At 36.0% G+C, this 12,597-nt stretch overlaps 2 protein-coding genes across 3 annotated transcripts; both read right to left on the reverse strand.

Annotated features, from left to right (window-relative positions):
- Window positions 1-403: 403 nt before the first annotated feature.
- LOC141606879 (bZIP transcription factor 53-like) lies at window positions 404-1,598 on the reverse strand. The gene has a single exon (XM_074426229.1). The coding sequence runs from the start codon at window positions 1,107-1,109 to the stop codon at window positions 603-605; it is 507 nt and encodes a 168-aa protein (XP_074282330.1). The 5' UTR covers window positions 1,110-1,598; the 3' UTR covers window positions 404-602.
- A 7,167-nt stretch (window positions 1,599-8,765) lies between these two features.
- On the reverse strand, window positions 8,766-12,274 carry LOC141606880 (uncharacterized). Of its 2 annotated transcripts, none has more exons than XM_074426230.1 (4): window positions 12,100-12,274; window positions 11,545-11,724; window positions 10,474-10,589; window positions 8,766-9,451 (listed from the first exon to the last, which is right to left on the reverse strand). In XM_074426230.1, the coding sequence occupies exons 2-4, from the start codon at window positions 11,668-11,670 to the stop codon at window positions 9,169-9,171; spliced, it is 525 nt and encodes a 174-aa protein (XP_074282331.1). In that variant the 5' UTR covers window positions 11,671-11,724; window positions 12,100-12,274; the 3' UTR covers window positions 8,766-9,168. The 2 variants fall into 2 exon arrangements, with proteins under 2 accessions (XP_074282331.1, XP_074282332.1); XM_074426231.1 differs by having other exon boundaries at window positions 11,545-11,711; window positions 12,100-12,224.
- Window positions 12,275-12,597: the final 323 nt, after the last annotated feature.

A 12,597-nucleotide genomic window follows, 5' to 3' on the forward strand; every position in this document is an offset into this window, starting at 1 on the left:
CCCTTGAATATGCTAAAAATTGGTCAATATGCCGTTTACCAAACAACGCCTAAGTGTCGTGTAAGTATCGGTGTCTGACATGGACACGCTAGATGGCAGAAGTATCCGTGCTTCCTAACTTGTACGTAATATGTTATATATCTCTTAATAATTTCATTTCTCAATTGTACACCAACTTTTTTTGGAAATTTTTTTTTTGACCAATCATAATTACTAGCTACAATTTTAAAAAAATATTTAATTTTTTTTACTCAAATTAATCGTCTTTACAAGATCTTCGATCTAAAAAGATGGAGTATTTATCAATTGTACTCCATATTTATTATTTAGTGCAGTCATATAATAAGAGAGTACAAATTTAGATTGACTTAGGAATTTTTTGCAATTTAATTTGTAAATATTAAACCATATAAATGAGTTGACATAATCCATAAACCATGAAATTAAAATAACACGAGTACACCATAAAACCTAAGTACCACTAATCCATCCACTAATACATTACCCCGACTAAGTCCCTCCAGAACAATCAACACGAGTACCAAAACACAAGGACACTAAAATCAAAATGACAGCTATAACAACCAACTAGGGTGTAATAATCAAGCATCAAAATTGAAGCAACGAAGACCAGAAGAAGACGCAGTAATCGGTAATGAATAACGCGGTAACTGCCATGGCTTCATCATCCTATCATCATTCATTTCATTACCATTTCCAGTTGCTGCTGTTGTTGTTGAAGATGATGATCCTCTAACAACCCTAGCAATGTCAATAACATTCTCCAACGCCGCCAACCGCGTCGCGAGCCGATCCTTCTCTTTATTTAACACAGCGTTTTGCGCATCCGACACCGCGAACATCGCCGTAAACTGCTCGATTTTCTTCGCGAACTCTTCGTTTTCGCGCTTCAATCTTCCTAATTGCTCTATCAATCCTTCGAGGTGCTGCTGCTTCCTTTGCCTCGATCGACGAGCCGACTCTCTGTTCGACTCCATTCTCCGACGCTTTTTATCGTCCGTGACGCCTCCTTCCGATCCTGAACTTCCCGTCGGTTTCGCGAAAGTGTCGATTTTCTTGATATCGTCGGAATTGCTTGAGAAAGTCATTTTTCACAGATTAAATTAAAAAAAAATGAAAAAAATTAACTGAAAAAAATATGATATGATGTTGAATTGTTGAAGTGAATGATAATTTATGATAGGTCGTAAAACCAGTAAAGAAAAACGACGGAAAACGATTGAGCTAAACGAACACGGCGTAACAGAGATACGTGTTTCATATGAATTAGCTTAAATTCAATAATTTGATTTTCTTGTTAATGTTGTTGAACATCTGGAAAAATCGAAAACGTCGAAAATTATTTTGATTGACGTATGAAATTGAGACGTCAGTAATTTAGGGCGGGGAAATTGATGAGGAGATAAAAAATTGGGAGAAAAAAATGAGGGGAGAGAGGATTGGGTAGGAGAACGGGGGAGTATATATAGGGGAGGGAACTGGGAGGGAAGGGGAGAAAGGTGATAGGATGAGAGGATAGGGATGAAGAAAAAAGAGACGAGGGGTAGAATGGGAAATGTGAGAATATTGTAAGAAAATGAAGCATGAGAGACGGATATAAAAGTTGGATTTGGCTGGCATAACAAACGTGCAATGTTTTAACATTTTCAAAGGTTGTTTTATGTCTTTATCTTTTTTTTTGGGGGAAAAGGCAATTTCTCATTTGTGACGGACACTATCCGTCACAAGCTTGTGACGAACACTATCCGTCACAAGCTTGTGACGGCCATCCGTCATAAGTAAGACGCTTTGGGGAAAAAAGGTGTTTGTGTTCTTTGTTTAGCTTTTAGTCTGGCTATTTATTGGATTAGTATTGGAGTAATTAGTAAGTGATGTTAACTAATTTAGCTGGTAAAGTGAACCAGACAGGCGGTTGACTAAGTTCAAGTCAGGTTAATTTGAGTTTGCAAGAATTTGGTTTAGATCGGGTCGAGTCACTTCTGTTTTGGGTCATTTCCAGATAAGTTATTATCAAGTTTTTCAGGAATAATGATAGAGTGCAAGAATAAACATTCTGGTCAGTCATATTGGACAAGTCAATTTGGGTTACGGTTAAAGTTCGAGTTCTCAATTAGTGTCGAGTCAAAACAGGTCGGGTTATTGTCATTTGAGCCACTCAATTTTGCCAGGTCTACTCATAAATGGTTGATATTCATGACGGAAACAATTGCGCATAGTAGTGACTAGTGAGATATTTGACTTTTTGAGTTTAAAATTTTATAGTTTTCTCTTCGTTATAAATCGTGATTCTATCATAATAAAGAATAAACATATCAGATGGCTTTGTCTAATATATTTCTAACGAAACTTCTATTATTTTCTTTTCGTACAAAATTGTAAGGATTTGTGACTTGCATCTGTTTTAATTAGGACACCTTCATTTGTTCTAGAAATCTTATTTAAGATTGTCCAGGAGAGGGGATCCTCTCCATTTCCTATTCTCTCCATTTCCTTCCATTTTCTCTAATAGAACAATATTTAATTATTATCCACTCTCAACCTTTTCATTCAACTGACCGTTAGATCGTTTTGAGACGGAATCTAGACCATTAATAGGAAATGGAAGGAAATGGAGAGAGGAATAAATGGAGAGAGGATGCACAATTTGAAAACAATCATCTATTTTGAATTCACAAATTCTTATTTCAGACCGTCATATCCGTCTGAAATGGTCAGACGGATACCATTTCCTCTCACAAAAAACCCATGTAGGGTGTGAGTGGGAAAGCACATGGGGGTGTCCCACCACCCATGTGCTTCTCACTTGTGAGAGGTCTTATTGCGGTCTAAAATAAGGCAGTCTGAAGCAAGACGGACTGTTTTGAATTATGCTAGGATGTGACAATGTCTAATTTATGATTTGGTCAAATTCATGTGAGTTTGTTAATAGGGAGAATGACTTTAACTAATTTGTGGTTTCAATCACCATTAAGTCTCTGGGCTCGCTTGGAATGAGAGTAATTATTAAGGGAGTAATAGAGCTTAAATGAACTAGCAAATGGAGAAAAGTGACGGAGGTTGGAGATAGAAATGGAGGAAGATAGTGTAATAGTCTACTCCCTCCATTCAACTCCACATTACAAGTTTGTTTTTTCACGTTTGCCAACGCGTGTTTTACGCGGTAAATATCTTTAGCAACGTATTTGCAAAAATTATAAAAGTTAGATATTCTTAATGTACTTCTAAAGACAAATCAAATAAGATCTCACATGAATATATTTTAACTTATATACCGAGAGAAAATCGACATTGAATGTTCACTTGTGAATAGTGTACAAGAGAGAAACTTGTAATGTGGAGTTGAATGGAGGGAGTATCTATTAAGGGGTAATAATTACCCACCTCCCCCCTCAAGTAGACAAGTAATACATTACGTCCATATGGAGGTAATAATTCCTCCCTCACCACCTCTTTCCACCCTCCACAACCACCACTAACCACTAATCTCCTTCCATTTCTTCTTATTTTAGCCTCTATTATTCCCTTAATAATCACTCCCATTTCAAACGAGCCCTCTATATTAGTTTGATAATAGGGAGAATGACTCTGCATACGAAAACGTGAGCTGAGATTTTTTTTTTTTACATAATTTGTTAATCTCCTTTTAGATGGAGTAATTCATTACTGTACTTTTTTGCTCCCTCTGTCCCGGTCATTTGTTGACCTTTTTCATTTAGGGATGTCTCAGTCATTTGTTGTCCTTTCTATTTTAAGAATGAATTTGATGAGTAATTTGATCATTTACACTCAATTTATTTCACTTGTCATTTAGTAATTGGTCCCCTCCCCTTTCCTTGGTCTTTGTGCCAAAACTAAAAGACAACAAATGACCAGGACGAAGGGAGTATTCAGTTAGTCTCACTTTAAACGGAGTAATAATCCATAACTGACATTGATTATGAGAATATGAGATTGACAAACACGTTGTACATACAAGCCTTAATGATAACGTATACATGCCTCACATTTTTAGTGATGGAGGTCAAACTTGAGTAATAAATACTCTTAACAAACAAATACTCCGTAAACACTTAGTCCCCTGGGTATGTTAAGTGTGATCAATTTGTCTTACTCCATTCAAGTTGTAAGTTATTGTAAGTTCTATGGGATAATCGGATCCTAAACTGAAACAAAAGCAAGTCTTTTTAGAGCTTTCATTTTAATTAATAAAAAATAATTTATATTTGCTTTATCCTTCCATCAATCTCTCAAAGCCATTTTTTTTTTTTTTTTTTTTTCAAGCAAGGGAAATGACTTCCTTTCAAACCTTATTGGATCCGCCTAGTCAGAACTATGACGAGTGTCGTTACACCAGAGATCATAAGGAGAGTCCGGCGAGCCCAAACCTCGGGAATACGCAACAGCACGGAAAGCCGGCACCCCGTTTTAACAGACCCCAAAGGGCCACCGTGCAATACCTCAGTGCTCCCGTCTAGGGCGTCGAACCCGGGACCTCAAGGATTGAGGTGTTGGTACCTTATGGTACCCCCGGGACACCACTAGACCCAAGCCACTTCGGTCAATAAACTATTTACTATTTACTAGAATTGAGGAAGTAAATATTGTATTTATACGCTCAAGTAGAAACTCCGTCATCCTCCTTATGTGTAGGACAAATTTATACGAACTCAAGTGTTATGATGATTAAATTAAAACATGAACGGTGAGTTCCTCTCCACGAGTAGCAGTCTTATTCATATAGGAGCATTAATTTATGAAATTATTGTGGAAAGGTCATAATATATTAGATTGAAAATTGACCAAACTAACAACACTATCTTAACAGCAATGTATATGTCCGAAACAATAATAATGCAATGCATTCCGAATAATAATAATATACGACGTGCTAACCAAGCTCTCTTCACCTGCTACGTTGTCCAATTAAATAGGGACATTACATATACATTAGGTCATTAACTATACTGCCATCTAATTTGCACTTTAAGTTATAACGAGTTTAACCTATAGCTATGACTAGAAGTCTCTTTTAGGACAATAGTATACATTTTTAAAATAAAAACGGATTAAATATGCTATTGCTTGTACATATAAGACCAACCTTTTGCTAGTCTCTAGACACCTTCGTTTCGTCTAATGTACGTATTTGACCTATTTTAAGTTTAAAATAAATATTGACGTCATAATTAATAGTTTGTGTACCTGAAACTAATTTCATTTATTAACATTTTTACCAGTCTAAATCAAGCTAATGTGGTATTTTCAAGAAAAAACCTAATCTCTAGACTTTTAGCATTTTGATTTTTTTATCTTTTATTTCCTAATCGCCTTTTACGAGTATAAAGTACTCCTATTATCAAATTAACTTTTCAAAAAGGTGAAGAAAAATGATGGAAGGCTTACTAGTTTGCTCTAATAACAGTGTAATGGATACAAATACAAATATTATAACCTAGATGATGCTAGCTTAGCTTGTAATTAACAATGTGCTAATGATATTTAAACACATCCACTTATCTAGTGCATTAATTAGCATATTTTTGCAGGGTATCATACGTCGATCAAAAAGACAAGATAGGCGAGCCTAAAATAAAAGAATATGTTGTAGCCCTATATGCATGCATGCATGCACTACAAAATAGTAAAAGATATAGTCGGACCAAATTCGATCCTTGGCCAAATTAAAGATCAGATAATATATTCTACAATCGTTGAGAGTCGTACAAATTGCTGCAATATATGATTTCACAACTTATCCATTTCTAATGTCTCATCTTTTGAATACTAAAAACTATCTAGCCATCAAAGATATATAACACCTCACGTCAACAACTGTCAAACAACTCATCAGCTCCCGCCTTAATGACGGGATCAAGCATTAACAGGGATAATGCATGATTAATAACCATTTTAAGAAACGATTTTCAAATGATTTACAAACAAAATCCGCAGCAAAAATTATACATCACTTATTTCATTTATTTGTTTATTTTTTATTAAAATATTTTTATATTAAATAGAAAAGAGGTATAGAATACTCCAAGTAACTAACAAGATTAACCACCATATAAAAAACGCAATCATTAATTATGAATTTTTTTATTTCTCTTCAATAGTAAGAGTTTCATACCTTTTATGTGGTCGCCTGACCTCTTTTCCTCTCTTTTTCCTAACATGAAACCAGTTTCATATAAAATGCTCCTTATTTTATAGCTCAATGGTTAAAAGAGTTCCTTATATATATACTCCCTTCATTCACAATAAGCCTCCCATTTCATTTTGGCACAAAAATTAAGGAAACACACTACCCCACCATATAATTAAATTTGGACCACACAAATACACTACCCATCATACAATTAAATTTAGACCACACAAACAGTTACCAAAAAAGAAAATAGAGAGGTTATTGTGAATAACCGAAAAAGGAAATAAGGAGGTTTATTGTAAAGGGGAGGGAGTATAAAATTTCTTATAATCTCCCTCTTACTATTGCCCTACAGCTAGTCTTGCTTGTGACGGGTTAATCCCATCACAGCATGACCTCTCACAAAAGGAGAGAGAGGAGGTGGGGACTTCCCGTGTCTTCCCACTCACCTTTCAATGGGCATTTGTTGAGAGGAAACGGTATCCGTCACAAGCTTGTGACGGATATCGTCCGTCTTCAATGAAATTTTGTGATTGCCCTAAGGGATAGACCGGTAGGCGGTAGTACATAAAAGCGGATAAACCTACCATTAAAGTGGACTATTGTAGACAGATTTACCAACTAAATTAAAGTTACTTGTCTTTCCTCCATAAAAAAATAAAGTATGATATTAGTGCAATTTGTAGAAATGTTTCTCACACACTCTATGTAAGACCATTTTATGTCAATTTCATCAAACAACAATGAACATAACATCATATGAGAAAGTCAAGCCCGACAATCACAAAACCGCAACATAAACGTTCCGATAAGGCTATTACACAACGTAAAAATGTCTTATTTTATTGCGTTGTACAACGGCCTTATCTGAACGTTTACGACATGATTCGATGAAAATATCCTACATTTAAATTATCCCGCAAGTATAAAAATAGATTTTTAAAATATAGTCTCAAGTATAATCCAAAACAGACATGAACATCTCTCAGTTGATGTAGTTGACGTCTTCGGCTTAATCACAAAAATTGTAAGGCATGGTAATCATTTTGAAGGTTTTAAGTTTTAACAAGGAACGATTGATTATGATAGCAAAGTTTTACCAACTAATTATCCCGTCTTATCTTCGTTGATTATACGTTAAACCTCTAATGTACAAGTACAAATGTCAAATTCAAAGCTTAATTAAGAGGGACCCTTCCACTAAGAAATGTTTAATTGTTGTCTAATCATAGTCTTTGCCATCATCATTTTTTTTGTTTATTAGTTTCATCTAAATCATAATCAAATTGCTGTTATCATCAATAGCAAAGCCATTACCAAAAAGAAAATATTCATAAAATCAAAAAAGCACAAATTCATGTTTAAGACTACAATATCCGTCTCAAATTTAAAACAGATCAAGTATGGCAGATGAGACAAACAATAAAAATGTTTCGGGACTAACAAAATGTTTATCATATACTCCTAATCTTCTATATATGCAAGTGAGACCGTAAAAACATATTTGAGGTGTTTTCTATCTTAACACAGATACTGTCGTGTACCGTCTAAAGAGAGACTTATTGGATAAAAAATAGGCCACCTAATAAAACAAATTCCGTGACATAAAGAGCTTTGTTTGACTATCATCAAGACAAGATGGTTCTGGAATAATATTGTAGATTTTTTTATAGGATGAGGATGTATTGCAAAAAGTTGTATATCAAGCAATTTGCAATAAAGGAATAAATTAGGAGTAAGCAAAGGGATTAGGGATGATACTATATTATACAGTATTTTCTTTATCAATAAGTCTTGCTTGTGACGGGTCGGATCTTGCGACGGGTATTTTGTGAGTGAAAATGGGCAGAGGGGACAAGGTGGGCACCCACCCCATGTGCCCCTTCTCTCACCCCCTATGGGTTTTTTGTGAGACAATATGGTACCCGTCTCTTGTTTGTGACGGATACCCTCCGTCACAAATAAGAATTTGTGTTTCTTTATTTAATGTTGACCTATTTGGCTGCTAAATTAGGGTGGCCATGGTTGAGTTCAAAGCATCTAAATTGCGTGATAAATGCTTGTTTATTTTAAACAAAGCTGACCCGGTCCACATATACAATGTGAATTTGTCCAATTAATGATTCAAAATTTAAACGCGACTAGACTTGCCCTGTTCTGAGACTTCGGACCTAGAGTAAGTTGAAGCCCCGGTCATTCATGAATCCAAATAAAATCCTCGGTCATTCATGAATCCAAATAAATCCTGATCGAAAATCAAATGACCATTTAGGGCTCAGAATAGAGAGAATTCAAGTTTTAGTTACAAATTCTGAATCTTAATATCATATCCTTCATGTATATAGAGGTTCTTATGCAATAAACCCCATATTATAGGGTGGATCTCGAAAGACATGAAAGATCTCCCTCCAAGACATGCATACAACTTTCGTCGGATACAAATTTTCCACAAAATTTGATTTGTTATGTATCTTTGGGATCAAGTATGGATATTTATTTAAAAAATGTTGACCCGAAAAGTAAAGTGGTTTCAGAAAGTCACATAGGAGGCTGCTGAGTTGGTGACAAATTGGACTACTACAGAAACATTGTAATCAAGCAACAACAATGTAAGGCTACTGGCATAATATAATGTCAAGAACTGTATCTGTTAACGCTCCGAAAACAAAATTTTAACACCCAATGCTAACTTTGTAGGAACTTACAAGGAATGTTTCACTGAAAACCTTACAAGTGACTGACTGTGGAGCTAAATGTTTGAATTCTTGGAGCATTAAATATGTACAATTTTCAGTACATAGGCTATGACAACAAGACATGATAACTTACAAGCCTTCTACTCTAAAACATGTCACTATCTTCCTAACAACAGTTACCTACAGCGCATCGGTTTTAGCAGCTGATGAGTGTGGACTGGTATTCTGACAGATCCGATAAAAAGACAACTTCATATACTGTGTTAAGCAACCAAACTTGAGTACTAACCTAGGGAAGGAAATCTAAGATGTAGACGGGAGATGAGCTGACCCGTTGACTGTGTTTTCCTGTCCTTGGGCCATTTCATTGAAGGTCCTCTTCTTTGAGCCCGAGCCCCCTTCATTTTCATTCTGCTCCTTCTCTTGTTGTTGTCCCTCGCTGGTTGAAGCGGGATATAGAGGTGGCTCACGCCCACTTAGTCGGCAAAATACTCTCTCGACCATTTCATTAATTTCCTTCCCAAGGCCAGAATCATCCAGAATTAAATCCCATACTGATTTCGAGGCCTTCTCCAGCACCGGTGCTCTGCGAAATTATTAATACACAGCAGACGTCAGCATCAAAATCATGAGGGGAGATCCTCATTTCCTCATTACATAGGTTTGAATCCCGTTAACATCAAAATCCCCCTTGAAGCTCACTTTACACCCAAAAAAAGTTCAATAGAGTATTATTCCTATATTTAATTCCAGCAGAAACGCAAAGCTAGAAAAAATAAACATAGGCAGTGCTCTGACTGTATATGCTGGATTGGTCAAAGTCTCAAAGATTGGTCCAGTCCACATGGCCGTATATATTCCAAGCTCATTCATACAAACAACACAGCGAATTGATCTGGTTTCATAGGAATCATAGTGAAGTAGGCAGTTGCGCAGAAATTCTTTCAAATTAAAGTCAAGACACTCAGGAAGTTAGGAGGGAATGGCAAATCCCGATACTCTTTTCCAGAATACTATCATGAAGTTGGCACTTAGATAAGAGGGGGTTTCCTCCTCTTTCCACATGCCAATTCCACTAATATCTTCCCCACCTAGGAACATGCCACTGGTTACGAAGTTGACATATCAACTTGATTCACACAAAGAGCGCATAGAATTACATTCCTAGCTCACTTCAAAAGGTAGACATAAGGCGCATAATTTCCTCAACCCTTTGTCTCCTTCTTAATCCTCAAACTAAAGCAATTCCAGTCAACTAACTAAACTGGTATACAAATATAACCAATTCTCGTATTAGATACTCCCTCCATTTCTTCATCTTCTTTCAATTTTTCAAAATACCCCACATATTTTGACAAGTGGGAAAAATACGGTGAAAATACTATTTTTGATGAAGAAAGGGCAAAAATATATGGCACAATTAGGCAGGCAGAAACTTAGGCAGTCCGAAAGATATCTCCCCGCTTTGCAATCCATAGCTTTTATAGCCAAGGGCCACATATAATTATGGCGGACTAGATAATGATCAAAGTAACATGATACTATAATCAGGAAAGTGGTCGAAGCAATGGTTAACAACAAGGGCAGCTCAACAGTAAGAATACTTACTCGAGCTCCTGACGAAGAGCATCAAAGAGTTCCCTTTTTGTTTGCTTTTCAGCTCCAGGTGTATTGAGAACCTTACTCTGCTCCACCATAGTAACCGTTGTCTTCTTCAACTCGTCCTGCATTAAAGTCATGCAGAGATATAAGATAAATAGCATGCTCAATTTTCAGCCACGTTAGCAACCATTTTTTTTACAGTCCCATCTCACAATCAACCCCTCCTTCGCAATCCCAGTCAAAAAAGATAAAAGTACTACCTAAGTTTCAAAACAATTGCACTTATAGCCTTAGTCTCATTACACTTTTGCAAAGTTCAAGAGTGACATGCCAAACGGCCCAAACTTTCCTTCAATTTTTTGCTGCTTAAAATTTCTAATTCATACGAGCTGTGACAGAGTCAGCAGTTACGGGGTTACATGTTCCAAACCAAAGTATATAACTCCTCCTATTGACTTCATCGAAAATTCTCAACTAGTTTATGAGTACAAAATATAAACTGAATATGGATTCGACTAAAATTCCATAGCAATTCTGTCACACTCTAGCTTGCAATATACCCCACACATCCCATATTGGGAATGCTAGAATAAAAATAAAAACTTCATATAGAGGTGAAAACATGAAAATATTAAAGCCGAGTTTGATAATTGGACATGCACCCCGTTTCCACAACTGCAACCAGGTTTAAGTTCACAAGCATATATCAAGGACATAGAGTTAAGAAATCTTAGGAGCTACTCCGTCTGTTACTCAGCCTTGGGCACAGATTTAAGACACGGATGATGATAGAAATACGGCAGACCTTCAAGATGTACAAGACATGAGGCCTAAACCTGAAAACTGTACTGCATGCTTCATAAACCCGTCCCCTCAGCTTATGTCATGAAATAGTGTGCCTACTTATGTTCGGGTAACATCCATACCCATATCCTTTGGAGTGTCGTGTCAAACACGAGTATGACACTCAAAGTGAAAAGTCGGAGTAACATAGATTACAATATACTCGTAGCTGACTAAGAAAGATTGCATGCCAAAGCTAAAACATGGTGAGGTAATAGAGAACAAGATACTTACATTAGCCTTAAGCTGGTTGATAATCTTCAACCTCAAAGCATCAATAGTACCATCATTCATCAGAGACTCTAACACATCCTCGGGCGATATTATAACGGGTTCCATCGTCTTTTTTAACAGCGGCATACAATGCAGTTATTAAACCAATGTATGTCTGTTAAATATACCTGTTACACAAACCTAATAAAGAATTTCAATACAACTAGAGCATTCAATTATCAAAAGATTCTAACTTTAGTTGTATTAATCAATAATATAACGAATTAGGGTTCTTTCCACCGTATGAAATTCAATTCTACAAATCAAAACGCCTAAACATTCGATTCTAGTAATTCTTTCTTTTAGAATTCAATTCCACAGTCCAGAAGTAATACACTACAAGAAAGTCACGAAATTTGGTGTGTTAATTGAGAAAAGGGATGATGAAATTAGGGTTTATGATTGGGAATTGAGAAAAGGTGGAGAAGGAAGAAGGGAAATAGAAGGGAGTAATGAATGATGCGAGAGAATCAAAGGATATGAAATAATAGAATAGAAAGGAGAGAGGAAGAGAACCTTTTGAAGCAAGTAATCGTCGAAGATCTGTTCAACAACAATGGCGTTTCTCGGAAGATCTTTGATGGAAGACGGATATTGATGATATAGAGAGAGGATGGGTTGGTTCAATTTTATAAGTGTACAAATCTTGTAAACGCCAATTTGCCATAGTTGAACCAGTTTTTTCCTAATCATGTTTAGTTTTAACTAACTTTTTGTTTATAGATAGATCCGTTTTTACTGGAAAACCGTTTTATAGGAGACTTTCTCAGGGAAACGCCAGTCGCTATACTAATAAAAACAGGTCTCGAGTTTTCGCTGTAAGATGTTCTCCAAAAAAGTAAAAGGTTGATTAAGACTCAAAAGTGTGCTTAATATTTTACACAACAAAAACCGAACTCATGCTGGAGGGATAAGGTGAGTAATCATCAAGAGTATAACCATTTTTTTGAGAGAAAAAAAAAACCATTTGATTATTCATTAGGGACATTGTTGCGAAAAAGACACAAAGAACCT

The sequence above is a fragment of the Silene latifolia genome, chromosome 10, assembly GCF_048544455.1.
Source record: "Silene latifolia isolate original U9 population chromosome 10, ASM4854445v1, whole genome shotgun sequence".
In the NCBI taxonomy this organism is placed as follows: Eukaryota; Viridiplantae; Streptophyta; class Magnoliopsida; order Caryophyllales; family Caryophyllaceae; genus Silene; species Silene latifolia.

Coding starts and splice junctions, on each gene's coding strand:
- LOC141606879 (XM_074426229.1), bottom strand. CDS start 1,109: ATGACTTTCTCAAGCAATTCCGACGATATCAAGAAAATCGACACTTTC.
- LOC141606880 (XM_074426230.1), bottom strand. CDS start 11,670: ATGCCGCTGTTAAAAAAGACGATGGAACCCGTTATAATATCGCCCGAG. Junction 10,590..11,544: donor TCAACCAGCTTAAGGCTAAT/GTAAGTATCTTG, acceptor ACTTTAATGCAG/GACGAGTTGAAGAAGACAAC. Junction 9,452..10,473: donor GCTCTTCGTCAGGAGCTCGA/GTAAGTATTCTT, acceptor ATAATTTCGCAG/AGCACCGGTGCTGGAGAAGG.